General features: G+C 39.8%; 2 protein-coding genes across 2 annotated transcripts in view; both read left to right on the top strand.

Annotated features, from left to right (window-relative positions):
• The window catches only part of mpp1 (MAGUK p55 scaffold protein 1), a 57027-nt gene that overhangs the window by 9086 nt on the left and 21364 nt on the right, over positions 1–26577 (top strand). The window contains exon 2 of the mRNA XM_069893330.1: positions 23849–24007. Within this exon, the coding sequence (XP_069749431.1) occupies positions 23849–24007 (159 nt within the window). The remainder of the gene's footprint in view (positions 1–23848; positions 24008–26577) is intronic.
• Positions 1057–1390, top strand: LOC138741692 (dolichyl-diphosphooligosaccharide--protein glycosyltransferase subunit 4). The gene has a single exon (XM_069896024.1). The coding sequence runs from the start codon at positions 1090–1092 to the stop codon at positions 1201–1203; it is 114 nt and encodes a 37-aa protein (XP_069752125.1). The 5' UTR covers positions 1057–1089; the 3' UTR covers positions 1204–1390.

Raw genomic sequence — 26577 nt, 5'->3', positions numbered from 1 at the left:
ACAACGAGCTGTCAGGTGATAGGTGAGAGAGGGAAGAAGATGGATGAGGAAAAAAGGAAGATGTGTGACAGACAGGGTGGAGGGGGAAAGAAGGATAGAAGGAGGAGGTAAAGGGCCAGTGATTTAGAGAAAGCACGAGGGAAGGTAAAAATTGAGGGAGGAGTACCAGAAATGGGAAATTCATGTTGATGACATCTTATTGGAATATAAGGAGTTGTTCCTCTAATTTGCAAGTGTCCTTAACTGGCAGTTAAGTATGCTATGGACAGACCAGTCAGAATGGGAAAGAAAAGTGGACTTTAAATGGGGAGCCATCGGGAGATCTTGGTTCTTACGATGGACAGACTGAGGGTGCTCAACAAAGCAATCCCCAGTCTGGGTCCAGTGTCACCGATGTAGAGGAGGCCACACCAGGAGCACAAGAAGCAATAAGCAAGGAATAATTGCCTTGCCTGGATGGTCTGTTTGGGCCCTGAATTATAGTGAGAGAGGAGGTGTAGGTGCAGGTTTGTAAGTATCTTGGTGGCAGCAGAGTGACCCTTCAAATGGAACCTAAGTTACCAATGCAGTCCATATTACCCTTTCAATTTTGTGACCATAAAGACATTTTCTGGAAGCTCCAACACAGGTAAAAATTGACGTCCTGCTGAATTAAAATTATTAAGTGGATGTTTGACATCAAGTGTATGAACATAGATTGCAAATGTAATTGGATGGTCCAATTTTATGATGAGCTAATGTAGCTAACATGATCTACTCTGGATTAGGTTAATTTTGATGCTTAAAATGACATTGCTCTATCCCCTTCCTGACCTCATAAGCTCCAAGCAATAGTACTAATCCAATTATTTAATGTTTTATATGCAGCTTTTTCCCACCCTGATTTAATTCTTGGAGTTTCGAAATGCTGAATTTTTAATTTGATTCAGTTGAACTCTTGTTCACATGTATCCTACCAATCAGTGAGTTATTCAAACTCGCAACTGTTGATTATATAACCACACAGCTCAAACAATGTGTCTGTTGAATATGACTTCTTCTGGTGTCCAGCGTGGAAGGCGAGTGGAGTTTGAAGGCCCCGCTGAGAGGATGATCACAGACGTACAGCTGGCCATCTTTGCCAATATGCTAGGGGTATCTCTTTTCCTCCTCGTTGTCCTGTACCACTACGTTGCTGTTAACAATCCCAAGAAGCTAGAGTAATGTAATGACGAAAAGCATGATGTTTATCAGTGTGAAGATTAGGACCAATAAATAATTACTTGAAAGATGGAAGCTAGTTTAGCAGATGAAACAAGATGCACATTGAATTTCACCAATATTATATTCAACAGAACCATGCTTTCTACTGAAAAATGTGCCTTGTCAATAAATATTTAAATTGCCCAAAAAAAAAGAATATGACTTCTTCTCAAAAGTCACTTCACCTAAGCTGCAAAAATGTTTTACTTCTCATATAGTGGATCAATATTTGCATAAAAATGAGATAATTTAACTTTGGACACATGTGTTCTATGTACCACCTTAAAATGTAATAAGCAATGCCTTGTACAAAATGAAGAATCATTCATCAAGTTGCGAGTTGAGAACCAATCTTCATCTGAAAACGTTGTGTTCAAATCTCGTTCCCATTCGTTCTTAATCCCAGCCATTGATGCTAATCTTCAATCCAATAAATCATTATAAATATAAGATATCAATCCACCATGGGGGAAAAAACCGCAAGTTAAAAAATGGATCAAGAATATTAGTATTTGAGATTCAAAGAAAATCAAAGTTTGGACTGAACAAAATGTCTAACTTGTAAATATCTAAAAAATCTCTGTTAGAAAGATTAAATTTGGCTGTTTAAAAAAAAAAGTAATTTCACAACATTCTTGCAATATCTGTATTGATCTCTGCTGGGTTCAGAAACATACAACTGGCTTCTAAACTCCTTGTGTATTCTGGAATAATTTATACAAACATCTGTTGAGTCAAAGATTTAAGTGCTCAAAGAATTATTGAGGATGCCTAACAAACATTAAACGGGATCTCCAACCCACTACCATCAGGGAGGAGGTACAGGAACATCAAAATTAGAACTACCAAACTGAGAAATAGCTTCTTCCCACAGCTTGTGAGATTGATTAATAGAATCCTGTCACCTTGAGACTCATAAACAAAATTGAATATATTTATACATATTTATATTGTATTATTTTGTTATGTATGTATGTGATCATAGAAGTGAAGGGAGGTAAGTTTGGGGGAGACATTAGGGGTAAGTTTTTTTTTCCCACATAGTTCAATGTATTGTGCTGGAATGCTCTATGTAAATATACAACTTGTGTGCACCATGGTCCAGAGAAACTGTTGTCTGATTGCATATGTACAGTCAGGTGATAATAAAATTGAACTTGAACTAAGCACATATTTACTTAATTATCGTGGACATATCATTGCTGTGACTGAGGACTGTATTGATCTAAGTTGAGAGACATCTTGCTGAAATGAATTTGTGAAGTGAGAGCAAAGAACAGATGCCTTGAGTTCAGGAATGGGAGAGTGACACTGCTAGTCTCGTGCTGTGCCAGGAGCCTGGGTCCAATCCTAACCTGCTGCTGACTGCGTGGGTTCTTCCTGTGATCCTCTGGGTTTCCTCTGGGTGCTCTACTTTCCTCCCTCATCTTAAAAATGTGCAGACTGGCAGGTTCACTGGTCACTACAGTTTACCCATAATATACAAGTGAATGGTAGAATCTGGGGCAAATTGATGAGAAGGTGGGGAGATTTTAAAATATGGGATTCGTATGTCAGATTTGTGCAAATGGGTGGTTGGTATTCAGTTCAGACTCAATCTCAATGGGCTGAAGGGCCTTTCCCACTTGGGAACTTGCTCTGATTCTCTGAGTTGGTGTTGCTCTGCTTACTGCAGCACGATGCTCCTAAAAGCAAACATTTTGACAAATGAAATGCAATGATGACAAAACCTGGGTTATTTTGTATCTCCTTGGAAACACAAGATTCTTGCACTTCTGATGTGATTCCTGGATATTGTGTCATTCTCCTGCATGCCTGCACAAATTGTGCACGTTTTTGGGGAAATTAATCCCATTGTTATCCAGGAATGACCACGATCTGTCACTCTCAAGTCAATGAATAAGTAGCATTGCTCTGGGCTGGGACCCCACTAACTTTTTGCCCCTAACGTCTTCAACCTACAAAGCCCCTGTCCAACCCCCTGCCACTTGTAGTGTTCATCCATGCAGACCTTTTGCTAGTTCAGTCAGTGCCCCTAGTTTTCCGATCACAACATATCTGTCCAAGGTTTGCCAATTCCTGGCTGGCTTACACCAACCCTCCCCAGCAGGTTTATGTCAGACTGCCCCTGGACAAAACCATCCCCTATCCCTGAAGCTCTGACCGTAAAACCCCTCCCCAGATAAATGAGCACCAGGCCTCTCTCTTCCCATGACCACCCACACTTGGCCTCCATCCTGGGACCCTGATTTTCCTTTGAACATGAACGATAATTAGTAATCACATGCATCTTAAACCGATGAAACATTATTAGCTACATCATGGCAAATGCAGGAAAATCTTTTTATTCTTGCTTTGTATTTTTTAATCCCTGCGGTCGTCCATCAATAATACTGCATCCTCGATAAAGCATTCAGAAAATGACCTGTGGGAAGGATGTTCACATCTGATTAACAATGGCTAGCAAGAAATCATTATAATTAAGAGTGAAAAAAAAATGGTAAAAAAGCAAATTTTGCCCTTGATAGAAACATGCAGTAGCAGGTCAGGGGGAGTGGTTTGGCATTGAACTCTAAGAATGAGAAAAGAGTCACAGAATACTTCTTATTGCTATTTCTAGGATAAGATTTCATGTGAGAGTTCTGTCTACAACAAGGACATTAGCTGTTGTTGAATGTTGTTTGGAAACCAAGCAGCCATGGTGAAGGTGAAGCTGCTGGATCTCAAGAGTAACAGTTTATTTCACATAGAATCTCAAGGAAACCTTTGGTCTTTCTGGAGCATTCCAATCAATAGAGTGACTTTCAGATTACTGATCTGATCTCCCATGAATCCATTCCCTGCTCATGGAGGAAGGAAGACAAAGTCTCCCGCTTACTGTGTCAGCCATTCCAAGACATAGCTCCACCAAAATGTTTTGGTGCAATCTGGGGCTCTGATTGGGTTTCCTTGTGGGGGAGTGGGTTTAGTGAACATTGCCCGTGAACTGTCTGTACAGAGTTTACCTGTTTCCCCCATTGAGATGTGGATGTCGAGCAGGTACTTCTATTTCCTACCACATTCCAAAGATGTGCTAGTTAGATGGTGAAATGACCACTGTAAATTGTCCCTACACATAGTTGAGTAACCACTAAGGAGTTAATGAGTAGGTGGGAAGAATTGGTTAAATAGGGAAAATTAGTGATGGAATAGGATAGTTCTGGGAGTCAGCTGAGACTCAATAAAGCAAAATGGTCTCCTTTGTTATGAGGAAATCCAAAGTAATTGTTTGTTTGAAATACCAACCCACAAATTTGCATTTGGCCAAACAATTTAAGGCCCCATTTTTGAGATTTTCCCATTTTTTTTGTGTGTGGCTGCAAATCCCTTCACAACATCAATTGGACAATCTAGCCCATCTCTCCACATCCCTCCTTTCAACCTATTGCTTTCATTTTGTTATGACTCCTTCTTTGACTCAAATTCAACTTCTTATCTGTCTGCACTTCTGCAAAGTGCCGTGGGCTGTTCTATTGTATCAGTGGTGTCACGTACAGGCATGTTATATTAAATAAATTGGAAACAACCTGTGATATGGCAAATGATATCTCAGAATCAGAATATGTTGTCATGAACATGTCATTAAATTTGTTGTTTTGCAGCAGCATTAAAGTGCAAATATTGCTTTAAATTATTTATCAAAATAAAAAGGGAGCAAATGAGGTAGTGCCTGTGGTTTATTGTCCATTCAGAATTCTGATGGCAGAGAGGAAGAAGCTGTCTTTATGCTGTTAGGTGCTCATCTTCAGGCTCCTGTACTTCCTTCCTGATGGTACCACTGTGGAGGGCATGGCCTGGGTGGTGGGAGGTACTTGAGGATAGAGGCTGCTTTCTTAAGACATTAGCTCTTTTATTTGTCCTCGATGGAGTGAAGACTAATACCTGTGATGTTGACAGGCTGAGTTAACAACTCTCGATTTTTTTTATTCCTGGCCTTGGCACCTTCATAACAGACAGTGATACAACCAGTCAGAATGCTCTCCATGGTATACCTGTAGCTATTTTTGGGAATCTTTGGTGACACACCAAATCTCAGCAAATTCCTCACAAAGAATAGCCTTTTTCATGATTGCATCAATGTGGAGGCTCCAGGACAGTCCCTCAGAGATGTTGACACCCAGGAATTTGAATTCTTGACACTCTTGATGAAGACTGGTATGTGTTCACTTGATTTCCTCATGAAGTCCATAATTAGCTCTTTGGTTTTGATGACGTGTCTGTTACGCCATCCAATGATCTTCAAATGAGGTTGCAGAAGCCCATGTTTTGGAGCTTGTTGACCAGCACTAAGTGAATGATGGTGTTGAAGGCTGAGCTGTAGTTGAAGAGTAGCTGGATATATGTGTTCTTCTGCTGGTTGAGGTTTCATCTCATATTTGTTTAGTTAGGAAGTACTCAATTGTTCTTTATGTTCATTAATAGTGTTATATTAATCAGTAAGGTCTTTGGTTTGTTGCCAATAAGCCTCTGATCGACAGTAGTTAAATAAACCAGGCTTTGATTGGTCAATAGAGGGTACAGGAATGTGTTGTAAATCTGCCCAATTTTCTATAAACACTTTTCATTTCTCTTTCATTATTAAATTGTGTCAGATAATCTATTTTCTTCTCCCTGCTGAGAAACTCTGAGCCTGTTAAGAATTCAATTTAAACCAAGTCTGGGAAGGTCTTAGAGTTTCTTTGTCAAGCATTGTTATCCCAGGAGCAGCCAACATTGGATGCATCTGAGCCAAAAAGATTCTTCACAGGAAAGTCTGGAGCTGTGAGTTTTTATTCATTAGACCAAAACTCCAACCAATAACCTGATCACACTCTAGGAACCATCTTTGCCCCATTACCCTAAATTTAGCTGAGATTCAAGGTTTTCTATACCCCACTTTTCTTAGACCCATGATAGACAACACCACTGCCACCCATCCTCACTGCCATCTTGGCCTCATTCTTGCTTGTTGACCACCCAGTAGGCCTCTAATCTTGCATGCTGACCTAACATCAGCCTAAGTCCTCCCTCCCCCAGAATTTCCTAGTCCTGGCCTTATTCCTTGGCAGCAAATACTAATATGCAATGCCCTTTGGTCTCTGGTGCTTTAAAACCTATTCAAATGTAAACAGGAGTGAAATGACTACTCTAGAATTGTTATATACTTGAATTGAGCTTCATTTTTTTGCTTTGTGGGACCGTAAACCAGTGGACTTACTCTCTGCATTCCACATGAAGCCTCTCTATATTTTACTCTCTAATTTATTCTTCCCCAGAAGTTCAACACAGTTGAACACCTCTCCCTCCTCAGTCTGTCTGGTAAGGTCCAAGTTCTTAAAGTTCCTTTAGCCTCACTTTTCCCTAATGCATCATGGCATGTCAGAAATATGCAATCAACCAATATACATTCAATTTCAATCCATGGTTTGATCATTATTCTGTGTCAAGTCAGTGTAGTTTTCAGTAGCTTTATTTGACATTCTGATTAATTTATTGCTTATTAGGGAATTTTTTTTCACTTCATTAATCACAGGGTAGTAATAACGGACCAATATACTTCAAACTTGATATAGGGTGCCTTCGTTTTCTGACATGGTTTTAAAATCACTGAAAACTAATGTTTTCTTTCCAGTGGCTATATTTCCATAATTACAATATGGATAATCACATTTGAATGGTTAATCTACATATTAGGCACACAACTTCAACAGAGATCCCTAATTCAGCGGAAATGTTGCAAATTTACAACAGCACAGGCATGATGGAAGTCTTGGGGTGGGAGGGGGGGAAGAGGGAGAGGTGATGGGTAAGGTGGAGTGTGGTGTGGGAGCAAGGGGAAGAGGAGGTACCATTGGACAGAGAGTGCACAATGGCACATTGGAGCTTGAAAGACAGGAATGTTTTATAACATCAGACTCAATTAAAGACCCACACCACCCAGCACATGCTCTGTTCTCTCTGCTGCCATCAGGAAAGAGGTATAGGGGCCACAAGATTCACACCACCAGGTTCAGGAAAAGCTGCTCCCCCTCCACCATCAGACTCCTCAACAACAAACTCAATCAGGGACTCATTTAAGAACTCTTATTTATGCACTTTATTGATTTTTCTTTGTTTTCCCTGTATTGTGCAGTCAGTTTGTTTACATTTGTTATCTGTTTACAGTTCTTTTGTTTACATGTTTATGCTGTGTGCAGTTTATTTTTTGCCCTACCAATTAGTGGTAATTCTGTTGTGCCCACTGGAAAAAGGGATCTCAGGGTTGTATGTAATGTCCTGTATGTACTCTGACAATAAATCTGAAATATAAATCAATAAATATTATGGGTGGCATACTTGGCGTAACGGTTAGCTCAATGCCTTTACAGTGCCAACAATTAGGAGTGGGGTTCGAATCCCATGCTGTCTGTAAGGAGTTTGTACTGTTACATTGCAGACCAGCAGCAATGGAAGTTCAGCAAGGCAGTGTTATTGCTTTTCTTTTTTAAAAAAAAATCTATTTATTAATAACTACTAATAATATAACACATTAGTCAAATCGAAACCAACTGCACATGTATTGCGGTGTATAAGTCAAGTTTTGAAACCCTCAAAAATCTCTCAAAAAATTTGGATCGATTTATACACCAGATATACTTTTGAGACCTTAAATTCAGCTCGAAAAAAAAAAAAACCACTGGACCCTGACTGGGTGTATAGAACAAAACAGAACACAACTACAACAAATTTTCATTGAAAATTTTAGTGAACAAAATTTTTATTGAACAATGACACATTTATAACCCTTCAAAATCACTCTCACTCTCATTGTCTGAGGCAACAATAGCAGCAGAGCACATCCATGCTCACTGTTTAAACAGTCATCATACTGTTCTCAGTCTGTATCTGCTGAGACGGTTTCAGCTTCATCAGTGTCCCACAATAAATCATCTTCTGTGCCATCAATTGCGCAAGAGATGCTGCACTTTTAAAATGATTTAATTATAGTCTCTACTTTCACTTTATCCCCTGCTTTGAGCATGAAGTCACAGAACACATCAAGTGATGCAACACGCATTGCCCCACCTTTTGTAAACTATTTTTCTGTACTTGTCATCCATGTATTTCATTCCTCACATGACATCAAGAGGTTCCAGTGGAGATGTCAAACCACCCGGGATAACCACCATGCAAGTGTTATTTTGTGTTGATCTACTTTTAGTATTCTCAGTTAAGTGGCTATGAAACACAATCCCAGACCTGTAAACTCTGTTCCTCGAGTAAAGCACCTGGCCGCCTGTTCCACACATTGTCTATCCATAGTTTTACACGATTTTCATCCATCTATCCTTTTTCATGAAAATGTACAAAAATACCTGCTGAGAATTTTATTTTAGGCTTAATTTTGCATTTGAAGATTACCGTGGGTCTTAACTTCTTCCCATTGACCACGCACAATAACACCACAGTAAACCTGGTCCTATCGTGGCCTGTACTTCTGGTTTGCAGCTTTAACACCATTCCATTCCACTATTCTATTGACTATCATGTCAAAATTCATGGGGTTTTCATTTATGTTTCCGATATTTGCCAATGCAAACTGGTGTTTCTGCCGGTTACGTATGACTGGTGAAAATTTACAACTTTAAGATCAAGATCTTTTGATAGTTTCTGTGCAATTTTTGTTTTTTGATGTAATACCAGATTTTTCCTGTTCATGAAATGATTGCACCAGCCTATTATAGTTTCAAAATTTTCACTGAGGTCTGGGTGTGACTTTGCCCACTTCAGTGCAAATATTCTCATTTTATTTCAAGTGACCATATTAGCAATCTTGCCTCTATTCATGTTCCCATTCTGCAGTGTGATTTTCAAATTCTGACCAACAAGTGATTCCTCGTATCATTGAATATTGACTTTTTGGTATTTTTCTTAAAATCTCTTTTTTTTCTTCACTCTCTTACCAACTTCATCATCAGAGAGAGCCTTATCTCTCACCTCAGTAAGATTTGGATCTTTGTTCTGCCCCGCTATAAACTCTTTTCAAGATGATGACAAATCTTTACCCTTGGGTTTAACTCCAGAACTCTGGTCCAATAAAGAATGAGGTAAAGTCATTGGGCAGATCATTAAACCTGAGTGTTGTTTTATTCTATCACAGATTCTGGTCCCTGTGAAATTAGTCTGCACAGGACTGTCTGCACTGGTAAGCTTTTTAGCTATAGCCTGAGTCATTGTGCAGGCTGGATAGGTATCAGAATCTGTCTTTGTCTCATCAATGACTGGCTTAGATGTTAACCACACTGCAGGGACAACTTTACCTTCTGCAAAGTCGTTTTCTAATAACTGGTAAACTTTCCACTGGTAAACTTGATCAAATGTCTATCATAACAGGTCCATCAACTAATGCTGATTTCAACACTAACCTATACAGAGGTATCGACTCCGAATCAACCCCCACATCTCGAATCAATCAACCATGGCAATCTCATCACCAAACTCCAAAATGCTGTCCAACATGAGTGACTGTATCTCAAAGGATTTTCTCTGACATTTATGATGATCCTTCCTTTACTGAAACCAAAACCAAACCAAAATATTTGAATTCATCCCTAATATTATCAGCAGGTCCAGAACCTTTTTGATTTCTGTTTTTCATCTCTTTGAAAACAGACATCTGGCACTGCCTCCTTTTTTTCTCAGCACGGAACAATTTTCTATCACATGACCAGGTTTCTTACAATAGTGGGAAGGGGACCCGAAAGTTTTTCCTTTTCTTGCTTCGCTTCACTTTTACCCCAGCACTACTTCTTGATTTATTTTCTAACTTGGATAATCCATATTTCCCTTTTCTACTTGGTACAAACTTAACCTTGGGTTAAAGCATACTCATCTGCTAATTTAGCAGATTCCTGCCAGGTTTCCACTCCCTTTTCATCTCAATGTGCTTTTGTCATTAGGAACACATCATAATTTTCTCAACCAATACCAGCTCTCTGTTATAATCATTTTTTATATGCACTATCTGTCAAAGCACACCATTTTGTCATAGGCAAAATCTATATAAGACAGGTTCACTGATTTCATCAATTCTTGAATTTTCACCTACAAGCTTCTGGAACCAATTCATAAGCTTTAAGCATGGCTTGCTTTACAGTCTCATAATCAGCAGCTTGTTCGGTAGTAAGGACAGAATAAGCCTGCTGGCCCTTCCCTTTAATCACGCTTTGTAACATGAGGGACCAATCGTCTAGTGGCCACTTTAAACTCTCAGCAACTTACTCGAAATTCTGGAAGTATTTATCAATCTCAGCCTCATCAAATAGAGGAACTAACCTAACCTCCCTATTTGTCACAAACCTCTCACTAGTACCAGAAAGTGGAATTTCATTACTCATCCCTCTCCCTCTCCCCATTTACTTCTCTGCTTCCTGCACCTCAAATCTATGTTTTTCTAACGCAATTACACTTGGCTCAAACTGCCTTTGTTCTCTTTCTGCCTCAAATCTACCTTTTTCTAACACTCTCTATTCCAACAGTAACTGCTGCTCAAGGGATATACTCTTTGGAAACTGTTCTAACTCCTCTTCACATTTCCCCATTGCTATATAGTTTTTAACTATAATTTTCTTGATCTCTGCCTTTTTCATAACACACCAAAATACTGCAGGAACTTGGTCGGTCTTTCCAGCATTTAAAGGAGACAAAGGCAGAAGCAGGTTATATCAGAAAGTCTTAGAATTCAAACAATGGGGGAGGAACCCAGACCAACAAAAGGTGTTAATTGGATATGATGAGAGACTGTGAGAATTTATCATGTCTGTGCGAAAGCAGACGGAATGAAGAGACAACAGGAGAAGAAGGAGTGGGGTGGGGAATGTTTAATGAAAGCTAGTGATGTTGATATTAATGACATCTGGTTGGAGGATGCCCAGTCTGAAGATGAGATGTTCCTCCAATTGAGACCATGGACAGACATGTCAGCAAGGGAATGGGGTGGAAAATTGAAATGAATGGCCACTGGGATATCCAAGCTATTGCAGCAGACCAAGCTGAGGTGCTCAACAAAGTGATCTTGCAATCTGCACCCAGTCTCTCTGATGTAGAGGAGACCACAACTGGAGCACCGGATGCAGTAGATGATCTCTGCAGATTCACATGTGAAATGTTGCTTCACTTGGAAGGACTGTTTGGCGTCCTGAATGGTGCTGAGGGAGGAGGTATGGTTGCAAATGGAGCATCTCCTGCGGTCACAGGGGTAGGTCCCAGGAGGCCGATTGGTGAGGAGGGAGGAGAGGACAAGGGAGTCACGGAGGGAAAATATCAACAACGGAGAAATACGTGGCATGATTTTGTATTTAGCCAAACAAAGGAGAGATCAGAACAAATATATTTATTTTATTCAGTTATTGTGCAGACATCACAGGTTTTTCTTTGTGCTGTCGTGTGACTTTGTTTTTATTACATAACTAATTTCAGTGTTTATTCATTTATATCAAGCAAGAAGATTAAATCCTGAGATGAACTTAGCTATTTGATAACATATGCGGTGATTAGTGAAGGTACTGTTTTGACTCCCGTTTAACATATTGGGGAGAGAAAAACAACTGTCTTTAGTACTCCTGTATTTAAGGAAAGGCCCTCTGTTAGGGTTCCTTCTTTTCATCGTTACTGGTCAACAACTCTGGAAAGGGTATTTGTGTGGGCAAGGGCTGAAGATGTAACTGAGCACAGTGGAAACCCCTGACTGCAGTCAGCAACCCTTGTAATTGACATCACCTCACTATTGTCATTTAGAAGAACATTCGAAGACGGAGTCTTGGTCAAAACATTGAAGAGTTGCCCAATATTAATTAACCAGTATCAATTGGATTCTTCTGCAAGAATAAATTGGGAAGTGGAAAATTGTGAAAAGACTTAAAACAAAGGTCCTAAATGTCAATATGATTTTTTTAAAAATGTCCACTGTTTTCCACAAGAGCATGTGATCTTCAGATATCCTGCAAGTTTAGGCTTCCGTAATCTTGTCCAAACAAAAACTGAGTTGCAGTTCATTCAGTGCAGAGTTCAGATATCATTGTATTGTAATTGCATCTTTTCTTTTTGACAACCTAATTAAAATGTTTAGTCATCTTTATCATGCAACATAATCGAGTTTAATGTGAATTTTGCTGCTTAGTATTAAAATGTGCTGACCCAAGAATTCTTGCAATAATTTAGGTTGGCTGAGTGCTTTGAACTTTGTGCTTCTAAGATGTATCTTCTTATCATTGGTTAGTTTCCCTGAACTAATTTTATAGTCAGCAACTGTTAAGGTATTTACAACAGTGTGATAAGGGCGTTGATGTGGAGTCAGCAGCTTGGATGTGCACTTAACATTGTTCCAGCACAGTAACTCACAAGGCGGTGGACTTTTGTTGTTCCAAGCAGTTCTGATTTCCTTGTCCACTCCTCCCTCCCAACCAACCCTCAGGGCCTATCCCTATGACCACAGGAGATGCTCCACTTGCATCCACACCTCCTCCCTCAGCACTATTTGGGGCCTCAAACAGTCCTTCCAAGTGAAGCAACATTTCACTTGTGAATCTGCAGGGGTCATCTACTGCATCCGGTGCCCCCACTGTGATCCCCTCCACATCGGAGAGACTGGACGCAGACTGGGAGATCGCTTTGTTGAGCACCTCGGCTCTGTCCACTGCAATAGCGTGAATATCCCAATGGCCACCCATTTCAATTCTCCATCCCATTCCATTGCTGACATGTCTGTCCTTGGTCTCGTACTGCCAGATTGAGACCACCATAAATTGGATGAGCAGCACCTCATCTTCAAAAAGGGCACCCTCCAACTGGACGGCATTAATATCTCCTTCTCTGGCTTTTATTAAATCCACCCCCTGCTTCTCTGTCATCTCTCCAATCCCTGTGTCCTTTTGCACAGACATGATCAATTCTACCTAGTCCCTTATCCTATCCAATTAACACCTTTCGTTGGTCTGGATTCCTCCCCCATTTGAATTCTGAGACTTTCTGATATAGCCTGCTTCTACCTTTTCTGATTTTTATTTTTTCTTCTTGAAGAAGGCCTCAGGCCTGAAACGTCAGCAATATTATCTTTGTCTCCTATAGGTGATGAAGTGACCAGCCGGGTCCTCTAGCATTTCGGTGTTTTCACTTAGTTCCAACTGTGTGATAGAAAAAGCACAGAAGAACGTGTTTCATATTTGGGAAGAGGACAGATTTTGTTCCATTTGCTGGAGTCCTGTTGATTTTCATTATTAAAAAGGATCCTTTCCATTGCTCTTTCTTAACGTACAACATCCAATTAAAATTGGGGGGGGGGGGAATCTAAAGAAATGCCATTTCTTCAGGGTAACATCTCTGGGCCTGTCTGTTGTCTCTAAATTGCCAGCCTGCTTGTACAACTTCCCACTCTGGATGAACAGAAACCAAAATATTAGCATCCTTAATCCCTAGTCAACAACTCTATTCAATGTCCCAGTGACTAAATGAGACTGAAGCACAAAGGTTGGGCTTCTAAAATGGGCATAATTATATGATGCATCCAAACCTCACCTCCTGATCTCCTCCTCATTCCTGCTTCTGTTATGACAATTTCAATGTGTTGATGGCCAGTTATATTTGCTCTTCTTTCTATAAACTTGAGGTCATTCATATCCCTGCTGTCCACACTTTAACTGCATCTGTACCCATTCATCCATCATCTGGTCCTTATTACCTACATTCCCTCCCATTTAAGCAACGTCGCCAAATTATAATTCTCATTCTTGCTTTAACATTTTCTCTGGATGTTGCAGCTTCTCAGCCAAAATGCTCCAAGATATCTGTCTCACTTTCAGTTTGACTTTTTGATCATTTCTCAATTTAATCAGTCATCATTGAGATCCAAGATCCCAAGCTCTAAAATTCCATCCCTTACCCTCTCCACCGTTCATTCTCCTTCAGAAATGTACTTCACTCTTGCCTCTGAATTTAGGGCGAAACAGTAGGCAATAGCAAATTGCGTTATGCCTGCCCTGACGGAAAGGAGTTTGTATGCTCTTACCATGCCTGAGTGGGGTTTCTCCTGGGCTCTTTCCTCACCCTTCAATTGGGTTGTTGATCTATCGGGTGTAATTTGCCAGCACAGGCTCGTTGGCCAAAAGGGCCTGTTACCGTGCTGCATGTCTCAAAAATTAATTTTTTCAAAACTAAGAATTTGGTCATCTTTCTGAATGTTGTCTTAAGCTTGGTTATCTTCCTGAGAAGTGACTTGGAATATTTTTGCAATGTATAAAACTTTAGAAATACAGTTTTGTTAATGTTGCATTGAAGTCCTTTCTGTGAGATGGAATTTGAACATTTCAGGATCACATTGCTCAATTTAATTTGTTTTCCCATGATATTTTGCTTTTACTTTACTTTCACCCTGGACCACCTCCTCATAATTCAGCACCAGCTAAATTGTTTGGTTAACAGTGTAAAGCTACATTGCACACAGGAGAGAAAAGTAGCTGCCCTCAGCATTCAACTCTGTTGTAGAACCAAGATTCATAGGAGTCAAAAAACTGGAATTTTACCTGGCATAATGCAGTAAAGGTCACAGCACCAGCATATACTATAGGAACTTCTCATGGCAATATCCAAGTACTTAATAAATCACATGCACTGCTGGGCTTCATAAATAGAGGCTCTCTAGGTTGAGTTTTCCCTTATTGATCTTTGAATCTCCAGTAAATAAAAACTTAACTGGTCCAGATGTGAAGAATGCACAACAACGGTCTGTTCCCGAACTCTTGCCTCTGTTTACAATGCACAAATCAGGAGTAAATGCAGTGGCAATGACACGCGAGATGACCAACACCAATTAGGGAGGGAGGGTGGGGGAGCTTACTTGATTCTGCTACAAAAGGTCTCAATTCCCTGCACTTCCACCAGTGATATTCCCTAGCCGTAATATATCTGAGCCCTCAGATCCACTGACACCACATTAAATTGGTAATTTGCATCATGTTATTCTAAAGTTCAATGAACGATACCTTTCTGAAATATTTCTACTCGCACAAGTTTATCATTGATATTATTGACGTCAGAGATCATTTCATACAAGGGTTATTGTAGAGCTCGTCGAAAGAATCAAAGACTTGTTGATCCAAACCAAGGCTTTTATTAGCAAAAGACAGGAGCTCTTCACAGGTGGCCGACCAGTCCGGAATGATCCGACCTGGCTAGGGACACAACCCTTTAAGGCCCAAACAGTAAGCGTGGCTTAGCTCTCAGCCAATCGCTGTAAGCACAGTCTAGATACTGTAACTATATACACTATATACATTGGTGATAGATCTGTTCTATCACAGTTATAAGACCTAAGTGACAAAGTTGAAACTGGAGCAGCAAGTGTTCAATTAATGAAAAAATAATCTGTATTTCTAAAACCAGATAAATGAACTATTATTAATATCACCTGCAATTTGATGTAAATGCAACTTAACACACACTAAAAATTGATTGGGAAAATACATTTTTTATCCTGGTATAAACAAGGAGTGTATACTGAAGGCTCTGCTTGGGGTTCCTGGAAAGCTGCAAGGGCCTTCTTGTGGGTCTAATGTACAATACTTTCCCATTTAACTTCTGGTGACATCTTGTCTGGTTAGTGAGATATACAATATACAAAGGAAACAATGCTGAGAACAGCATTGGCCTCAAAAGAATTCACATCAATAGCTCTGAAGCAAATCTAGTCCTGTCCAGACTATTTAAATCTTTCAATTATAACAATACTGGAGAATTGGATTAAACTGGATTAATTTTGAAGTTGGGAGATGATGATAAAATTTTTCATGCAACACTGATAAACATTCCACAATTTTGTGCCTTAGCTCAGCAAATACATTCCTGAAAAGTGATTAGTTTAGGTCTGTACTTTTAAAGGTGAACAGATACTGAGAATAGTTGTGATTCACTGTGATGCCTGGATTTAGTGCTAATTGAAATTGAGGTCTGTCCTCTCACCCCATTCTGCTACAGATGACGATAGTTGAATAAGCCTCAAATGATCAAAATGTTACTGCACATTGACACTAATCTGGCAATTTAAATTTGCAGAACATAAATAAAAAAACAAATTGCACTACTGCAGTCAGAAATGCAGTGCTTAGACAGAGTATGATGCATGTAATTGGATTTAGGGCAGAAGGCTGTGAAAATAACGCTGGCACTTTGAAAGAGCACAGTCTAGTTAGGCAGATCATTTTGGGTCTGCACAACATTGAAGGACAAAGGGCCTGTTCTATGTTCTAAGAAACCGAATCAGATATAGGCTTTAGAAACCAAGTGTATAGTTCCATTAAAAACTGGATTTAAAGATGGTAAAAGTTCTCTTTATCATTCTAGATAACATTTGACTAAGTAATGGACACAAATGCCAGCAAATGGCATAATAACCAAAGAAAATGATGCTGTTTACCATTTAAAAATTGAGCATGTGAGCTTTATAATGTATGCTAGGCATTGAGAGTAAAATGAAAGAGGAAGTTCCCTGAATGGTGATGCCCTCTTTTTCTCTTGCCTCCTCGATCATAGGGGAAGGAAGCCAGCTTTGACCATTTACTCAGGTTAAGGAGACCATTACTAATACATGTTTATCCATCCAATTATTCAATGAGTCGGGTCAAACAAGAGTTGCTGAGGATTATGTAAAATTGTGCACTTGGGGTTTCTATGATTAAATGGTGCTGGTAAATGGCCTGTATGTTTCCATTAATAACAATTGAGTGGCTTGTGGACTCTGTGTTGAACTGGACTTTTCCTTCCTCCCTACTGGCAGAGTGCTGATGTAAACCTTTAACTGAGAGTTCCAGCACAGCTTATCTGGCAATGAAGTCATATCCATCTTGGATAACTGTTACAAAGATGAAGTCAATAATGTGATATCATTAACTAACCACCAACTTATGTTCTTCAACTGAAACTGATTTAGACAATTGAAAGTATTGGTATGATTGGACATTTGTTTTATTGATTTGTACTGTTACCATCTGCTCAATATCTTTTTAAAACTTTTATTTCAAACATTAACGCACATAGCACAACCTATATCAAAGAACCAACAACTTTACCTACACAAGGTCCAATAATCAAAGATTATGTTTCATTAGCTGAGTTATTAATTTTGCAAGATACAGTATTCAAATTGATTTTATTGCCCTGTCCCACTGGATAGTTTTCCCTCTCTTTTAAAGGAGTTGATTCAGTCTGTTTATCAGCCTTTAATACATACCTGTAGCTCTCAATACCCTGCCTAATACAAACCTAATGAGGTGTGTCTGGAAGATATCAATTATTTTTATGCAAATTGTAGTGTCTTGCTTGAAATTCCCCCACTAGTGGAATTGATGTCTGAAACCTGAAATTAATGGTCTCGCTGCTCTGGATTCCCTTTCTTTCACATGTCACTTCTGACCTCTGGTGATTTCTATGGGCAGCTTTTGAATGTTCTCCCTGTGATAGGCAGGTTACCAGGAGTTGTGGTTTCCTTGGGCACTCTAAGTCACCCATTGTGTAGGTGGGTGGTAGAAACTGGGGAGAGGTGATGGGATTGTGGGGAGAATGGCCAGATAAAGGATCGTACAGTGATCCAGCATTGACTCTGCAACTGGATCCTTGATTTTCTCATTGGAAGACCATAGTCAGTATGAATTAGAAACAATGTCTCCTCCCCTCTAATTATCAACACAGGGATGCACCCCAAGGATGCCTGCTTTACCTCACTGCTCTACTCATTATATGCCCATGACTGTGTGGTCAGGCACAACTCCAATGCCATCTACAAGTTTGCCAATGACACCACAGTTGTCAGCAGAATCACAAATGGCAATGAGGAAGCGTACGGGAGGGAGATAGATCAGGTGTAATGACAACAACCACCCACAATGTCAGCAAAACCAAAGAGATGATTGTGGACTTCAGGAGGAAGTCAGGGGAAGATGACCCAGTCCTCATCGAGGGCTCAGTAGTGAAGAGGTTCAAGAACTTCAAATTTCTGGGTGTCAACGTCTTCGAGATCTGTCCTGGAGCCTCCACATTGATACAATCACAAAGAAGACTTGCCAGTGGCTATACTTTGAGGTGTTTGAGGAGATTCGGTACGTCACCGAAGACTCTCATAAATTTCTATAGGTTATAATACCATGGAGAGTATTCTGGCTGGTTGCATCAGTGCCTGGTATGGAGGCACCATCTCTCAGGGCAAGAATAAACTCCAGAAGGTTGTTAACTCAGCCTGTGACATCACAGGCACCAGGCTTCACTCCATTGAGGACATCTATATAAGGCGGTGTTTTAAAAACAGCCTCTATCCTCAAAGACCCCCACCACCCAAGCCACGCCCTCTTCACTCTGCTACCATTGGGAAAAAGGTACTGGAGTCTAAAGATGAGCACTCAATGACACAAGGACAGCTTCTTCCCTGAACCAAAGACGCTGCCTTACTTTTTGTGCACTATTATTTAACTTTTTTATAGTAGTGATGTAAGATGGTTATAATATGAATGTCTGCTCTATGATGCTGCCGTTAAACTCCACATTTCATGTCTTGTTCATGACAATAAATTCCTATACTGATTCTGAAAGGGCCAAATGGTTTCTTTCTATTAAAAAAAAATATTTTATTTAAAATTTTAAATCACGTAACATTACAACAAACATAATGTGATTAATAATTTTATATAATAAAAAAAAAACTCCCCAACCACCCTAATAATACCCTCCCTTCCCCACCTACAAAAGAGAGAAAAAGGAGATCATCTACTACAATCATATTTAAACTCCTCAGCTGCAGGAGCGGTGGCACCCATCGAAGTGGACCGAGAGATCAAATTTTAACACCAATAGTTTTCAGATAAGGGCTCCAAACTTTAATAAAGAAAAACTATTTGTCTCTTAAATTGTATGTAGTCTTTTCTAAAGGAATACAAGCTCTCATTTCATTATGCCATCTTTTCAAAACCATATCAGATTTCCATGTGATGGCTAAACACTTTTTTGAAACAGCCAGGGTCAAACACAAAAATTCGATTTGATACATAGTCAATCTCAAACTTCTAGCTATTGATTCAATATCTCCTCGTAAAAACAACAATGGGTCAAAAGGTAAATTTACTTTTAATGTCTGTTCTAAAAACAATTTAATTAAAAACCAAATTAATTAGGACAAGACCAAGTCGAATGGGGAAAAAAAGTACCTATTTCTTGACCATATCTAAAACATATCTGAAGAGTTAAGTTGGAAGTTTCTTTCTATTTTTAAAAGAAAACCTGGAAATTCTTATTACAACACTGGATTCACTTCATCCAGAGCCACCATTAGTTGTTCCCCACCAGCAGCACAGCTCCAATCTCCTCACCCCAATCACTCTCAACTCCAGGGGCCTGGGAACTTGATAGAGGATGAAATCTACATTCTCCCTCCCCAACCCTGATGCACATCTGATCTCCTCTTTCTAACCCAATCCCACTCCTGCTTGCTGACCCCCTTCCCCCATCTGCCCCAATCTTTCTTGCAGACCCTCTGGCCATTTACCTGGAACATCAGAGAGTGAAGAGTTAGGATTTCTCAAAGGAAGTCACTGTTTATTTTAAATAAAAAGCAAGAAGGTCTGGAAAGGATGCAAGTTTTTTTTTCCTGTGCCCTAATCAATAAACTTCATTGAAGATTTTACAGTCGCCACAAAATAGTAAATCCACACATTTCCAAATATCATAAAGACTTTAACAGAAGGCATCATAGCAGAAGTAAAATATGTCCTCTTAGCGTCATAGTTGGGCATTGACAAAGTCCTGATGTAACCACAACCTGTTGCATGCAGGAAGTTGAAACACAATGGACTGATTAAAAGTATTGCACAAGACTTAACATTATTGTGACTGTGAATCAAAACAACACATTGGACCCACCTTAAACTTTAATCACAAAGTGGAGAAAACTTCCACCATCTCATCTTAAAGAACACTACAGTACATTAGCATTTTATGGGGCTTGGACTTTCCGCTGTTCCCTATTTGGATGCAATGGTCAGATCAGGTTGAATTGTATCCTTGGAGATCCCAGCTGCACTGTGCCCCATTGTAGGTGGCGTGCTGGTCAATATGCTGTTGGTGGCTACCAAAGCCTATTTCCAGGATATGTTAGAGAAAGAAGAGGTCTGACTGCTGAACTACCAGTGTAGGACATTCAGAACACGTGATAATGCGTCATGTGTATTTAATGAATGACATCTTTTTGGTTCTTTTCAGTTCTTTGAAAAGATCGACATTACAATGGGCTCAAATATCAGCAACTTTCTGAGTAATGAAGTGCATAATAAAAAGGTTTTTACATTTCACTGAAGACTTTATCACAAATCATGGCTGGTTTACCTGACAGTGCCTGTTGCTTAAGATTGTTCACACTGAATAGCCTCATTGGTTTGCTATTTCACAAGCTGCTTGAAATTAATTGCTGCCGTTTGGGAAGCAGGAGGGGTATGAAATGGAATTTGGCATGCCTAAGTTAATGAGGAATGTATCCAACGGGTAATGGCTAATTTTAACCTAATAGGAAAACTGATGAGTTCAGATCAGCCACGAATTTTACCCCTTGTCTATTTTGATGGAATGTGAAATCTAGTATGTAAAATGGCTGACCAGTCCAATTTCCAAAACTTCCAATGAAGCAAGTTGGATGAAAATTACTGCTGTGGCTTCTGTTCCAGTCGCTGTTCAGCAACTGTTGCTGAACACTTCATGAAAAGTTCATGCCAAGTGTGGCTAAGAATAGAGTCTGCCTCAGAGACTCGGGGAAAACAAAAATCCCTGCTAGCACATTTTGTCTAAGTCTATACAAGCAGAACAGGTGTGAAATTGGAGGGTAAACTGAGCCTATGTTGTATCCATGGATGAGTTGTTCCTTCAGGGAAAAAGATATGTAGGACATCCTGTTACATATGGTGGTGGATTGATGAACATCATTCAGCATGGGTTCTTGTGGGATTTATGTTAACCTTACTGGGTACACAGTGAATGGCTCCTTAAAAGTTGGAACCTCTCTGCAAAGTGATTTTTCACAGGATCCTGGAGGGACTTGCCAACTAAAGAGACTTGGTGCTATCACTGTTTCAGCCCAGAATCTGAAAGGTGTGAAGGGTGTCTTTTATGGTCCTTTGGATGTAAGACAGGCTGGCAGACTGTCATGTAAACCACAATGAAGCAAATCCAAATCAAACATACTCGTACACTTTAATGGAAATAAATTGTGATCACCTTGCAATTTTGATATTATTTGCATATAAATTTGGAGATGAAATTTGAATCTCATTTTACAGTGGTGGCTTGATAATCAGACCTTGTCCAAGGATGGATGCCAAAGAAAAGCAAGTTCTTTCCTATGACAAACACAACATTCTGTACAATTTTGATCAATTAATTTAACTAACTATTCACAACAAGTAAAGGTGGAATCTTTCTCAAATGTCCTTTAAATATCTAATTGCTTATTGGGTAAAGACTGGACAGGTCCCAGTTCAAACAAAATATACTCATCTCAGGTGAAAGAACATCTGGAGTGCTCTAAATGGCCATAGGGGCGATGTTGGAGTAGATGGATTGTTTGGGAGTAGAGGAATGGGAAGGAACACAGGGTTGAACAAACCCTACCATAGTAGATGTTTTTTTTAATGTATACAAATGATGTTTGGTATTACTTATAGCCCTGTCAAATCTTCCAAGTAATATCAGCAAGTATCAAAAAACTAAAAAGAGAGAAAAAGAAGGCTTCATAAAATCAATCCTCTTACATTTGTGGAATGGGGCTGAAATCTCTTCACCGGAATTTAAACCTGAAAACTTACTGCCATTGCTTCATAAATATTGGACTGCCTATCATCCAATATTGCCTCAGTAGTGGGGGCTCATTCATTCAGAGATGGTCAGAGTAACAAGCCACCCTGTCAACATATTAATAATGATCTGCATGAAGTTCACATTTGATGAATATCAGGAGTTGTAACAGTGTCTGATATTTGAACCCCTGTCCCGATTTGCTGGCACTGTAGCTGCATTGACCGCAGAGCCCACCTCACTGACAAAAGGCAAAGGAGGAAAAACCCAACACCCAACCCCAACCCACCAATTTTCCCTTGCAACCGCTGCCTGTCCCGCATCGGACTTGTCAGCCACAAACGAGCCTGCAGCTGACGTGGACATTTACCCCCTCCATAAATTTTCGTCCGAGAAGCCAAGCCAAAGAAAAAAGAAAAAGAGCTGCATTGTGCTTACTGCTACGCCAACCATGTTGCCTTCAGCATTTATCTCTGAAGTTTGATGTTTCTGGAATTAGTTCCTCTTTATAATTTTGGGTTGGCTTTCGGTGACTTCAGAATTGTACTAGACCATGATGAGTGGTCTTTGAGATCCAGGATACCTCACGGCGGAACTGAAGAAAGAGGGGAGACGACCTTCAGTTCTGCCCTCCTGCTCTCCAAAACTAGAAGTAATTGTACTGAATCACTGCAACTGACCTCAGCCTATCAATAAAATCAAATCAGGTTGGACCCTTTTCATCAATGATACCTGAGGATTTTCCTCAGATTTGTAGCCAATTATAAAATCATTCTCATTTGATCTGGGATTCCAATTGGTGTTAAGGAATGTAGTCATGGGCAAGTAATTTAAAGTTAGAATTCAGAGAAGCGGTTGTAGTTCATTTGGATTCCATAGGCATATTTTTTCTATTACTGTATTTGATGGCATATAAAATCTTCCCCTCGCACCCCACCCCCTCAAACCCCTACAATTTCAGCAGGGAATATTAAGATTTTTTTTTAGTATATTAATGGGTAAGCATTTAATGTTATTGAAATATGTAGCTACAGTTTAGCCAAAAAAAAACACTTGAACAAAAGCTGCAACTACGACAAGAGGAAAAATCTTTTTAATAATAATGCTGTAATTTACAAGAAAAAAACAAAAGTAGCTTAGCTATAGAAGAAAACATTTTATTGCAAACAACTGCCTCTGTTGGCCCCTGCGCTGGTCCCACTGTCCTGCTCTCTCCCAGGATTTGGTGGGAATGGGGAGGTGGGATCGGTATGTGGACTGCTGACGGGATGTCGGGCAGAGCAGTGGAATCAGTGTGGGGACTGGTGGTGGACTGACGGGGAGAATGGGGCCATGGGATCAGTGCAGGGACTGACAGCAGGCTGCTAGGAGTCTTCTGACAGCCCACCACCGGGCCCCAATGATAGATGTCGGTGATGCTAGTGAGCCATGTGGCGTTTCTCTTCATTATCACCCTAATTCCAACTTCGCATAGAATACCTGGGGGATATTTTTGGTGGGGGAAAAAGTGGTAAAGTTTCTCTTGTACATCATCAAATACCCACAGAATAAAGACAGTGAACAATATAATCTCTAGTGCTTTGGCATGATTAAAATGAAGCTTTGAAAACACAAATTTGATAAGAAATAGCGGAATCTGATCTGTTAATAAATTTATCATCTCCCAATTTTCTTATTTGCCATTAGAGAGTCAAGTTGCATTGTTGTTTTTATCTAACCTCTGTCTTATTCCTAGGGTTACCTGATGACCTGTGGTGGTGCAACCCAGGAGATCTACAGCAATGGCAGTACCAACTCTTCCCCCTACATGAATGGTAACAGTAAAGAACATGAGACACAGAACTTGAAGAAAATCCAAATGATTACAGTCCAGAAAAGTACAAATGAACCCATGGTATGTCAACTTTCTGGGAAGAAAAACTATTTATGCTACTCTTGTAAAACAAAATCTTCAAAGGCTCACCTATCCTTTTACACAGAAGGGAAATAAAACACTCGCTTTGTCACTGTGCTTTTAGATTTTGCCCCAAAGTTTTGTTCATGCTGCAAACTCCTTGCAGTTTCCTCCAGAGCCAATTGGTCTACCTCCAACAGCTATTCCTCCCTCAGCAGTTAATCTCAAAGCCTTCCCTTTTTGCCTTGGAATACACGATATCCCGGATGACCAAGAGCTGAGCTTCCCAATTCATATCCACCCGTTACTGTCATTATTTTTCTCCAAGACTAAAGCATAATTTTCAACATATTTTACCTCATCTCTTCAGTTGCTTAAAATAACGTCTCCAAATTTCACATTTCTGCTGCTTTGCTGCCTGAGCTTCAGTCCGTGATGCAAAATACGTATTCTTCCAAATCACAATCTTTATGTTCGTGAATTCTTTCTATTAACTATAACACATTCACAAGAAGACTTTTCTATTCCACTATGCTTCTCCTTGGAAAACCTCCAATGGATTACTGCCACCCAGCTCATCAATTTCTAAATTAAGGCCCTTCTCTTCAATCCATCCACAGACTAAACGTCATGGCCTTTACACCCTCCTCTAGCCCTGTCCCCGCCTTGTACAAATATTCTGAGAATTTCCTTCTTAAATTCCTTCCATATGTTCTTAAAATGTGGTTCTCGAGCAATGCTTTCAACTCCTTTCCAAATTATTCCATCTATGGGTCATCTTAAGACACTCCATTCTGTTATATTTCAAGGTTTGATGTAAATGGAATTATTGGTGTTAAGACACTCAACAAAGCAATTGCAAAAACTAATGTTCTGGGTTGGTGAGAACATTAATAGGTACACATTGAGCAACCATTAAAAGTACAGGCAGATTATGACATCAGTCAGTGAAGAATATTAATTTGACAGCAGCATTGCCAACTTGGTGCTCAGATCTTCAATCCATCATTCTTCGTCATTACTGCACAGCTGAACATTCATCAGGGAGGGTACTTGTCCAGAGGAGTAGTAGTGGAAGAGGAAATTTGGACCTTTTTCCAAATTTTATTGATGACCTCACTTCAGCGCGATAACAAAAATGCAGCCCTCACTCCATGATAACACGACTCCCCTTTATCTCTCCATGCTATCACTTGCTTGGCCAGTAAGCATAAAGAAAATCCATTGTAAAATTACAGAACAAATGTAGAAATGAAAACATCAGTGTACCGGCCTTGTGCATGTCCTTAGTTTCCACCTTTGTTTCAGTGTTCCTTTACAGTTTTGCCCCATGACATAGCTTGACTGGTGGAAAATTGAGGTCTTTCCGTGCAGGAAAAAGCTGATACATTGGAGAATGGGTCTTCCATAATGCTTGTACGCAGGTCCTACCACATTCTTCCAGACGACAGCAATTCAGGCAGCTGAAAAAACAAGGGCACTGCCAGTGTGGCAGGTGTGAGAATTTGAATTCTGTCTTTCTGAAGGAAACCCAATATTTGAGCTCCACAAATACTTGCTGTTCTTCTAGCTAAAGGATGAAATCAAGTGACAGCACATATTTTCCACCTATTCCAATCTGCATCCCCTAGCACCCAAATTTAATTTTAAAAAAGTGTAAATTTTGATGCAAAGAATGGGGAAGTAAATAATGTGGTTTGAGGCCACTGTAAATCAGAATTGAATAGGAAGTAACAGAAGCAAGATTAGGAGCATGCAATCATATTTTTTCAAAAATAAAGTATAGATGTATGCAAAATTGCTTAAAAATATCAGCTAACCAGCCTTGCACACCTCCATAGTTCCTGCCTACAGCCTAATGTATTCCTGCTATGAGACTGGTGGAGGAATTTCAGCCCTGTGTACAGCTGCAGCCATATCAAAGGCCATCCAAATAATGGCAGTGCTGTCTCATTCCAGTGCATTCAAGCAAGCAGCCACTTCTCATCCCTCCAGCTAGTTTCTTAGTACCCCCACTTATACTCTTCACTGTATGAGAGTGAAGTGGTGTGTGGTGCAATCAATTGGACAATGTGTCATCATGATTGATTGGCGTGCAAACTGTAATATTTGTGCACAGGCGTCATTGTATGTGTTGATGTGGTAGGGGGAATGTAGTGAATTGCACCATGTTTGAGCTAGGCACTTGCCACAAAATGGGTATTGAAGTTGCTTTTTAAACATGATCCAGCCCGGATCTCTCCACTGTGCCTGCACATCCATTATAACCCTCCTGCAATAAATTTTGGAGTGTAATATATGGATACACTGACACTCACACTTGCAGTCACCCACAAAAAGAAGGGAAAAAGCACAGGTACTTACATGCACACACAGAATATTCAAATAAACATGTAAGCACTCACTCACCCACACACTCAAAAGATGCATTTGCAAAAACAGTCCAAAATATAATTATCAATCTATATTTTGATGAGAGTTTGCAGAGTCAACACAGTTGGCATAGAGGTTAGCACAATGTTATTACAGCATCGGTGACCTGGGTTCGAATACCGTGCTGTCTGTAAGGA

The sequence above is a fragment of the Narcine bancroftii genome, chromosome 8 (assembly GCF_036971445.1).
Source record: "Narcine bancroftii isolate sNarBan1 chromosome 8, sNarBan1.hap1, whole genome shotgun sequence".
In the NCBI taxonomy this organism is placed as follows: domain Eukaryota; kingdom Metazoa; phylum Chordata; class Chondrichthyes; order Torpediniformes; family Narcinidae; genus Narcine; species Narcine bancroftii.
This window is presented reverse-complemented; position numbering and strand designations above follow the sequence as displayed.

What these genes read in the sequence shown, in the direction of transcription:
- LOC138741692 (XM_069896024.1), top strand. Translation starts at nt 1,090, where the DNA reads ATGATCACAGACGTACAGCTGGCCATCTTTGCCAATATGCTAGGGGTA.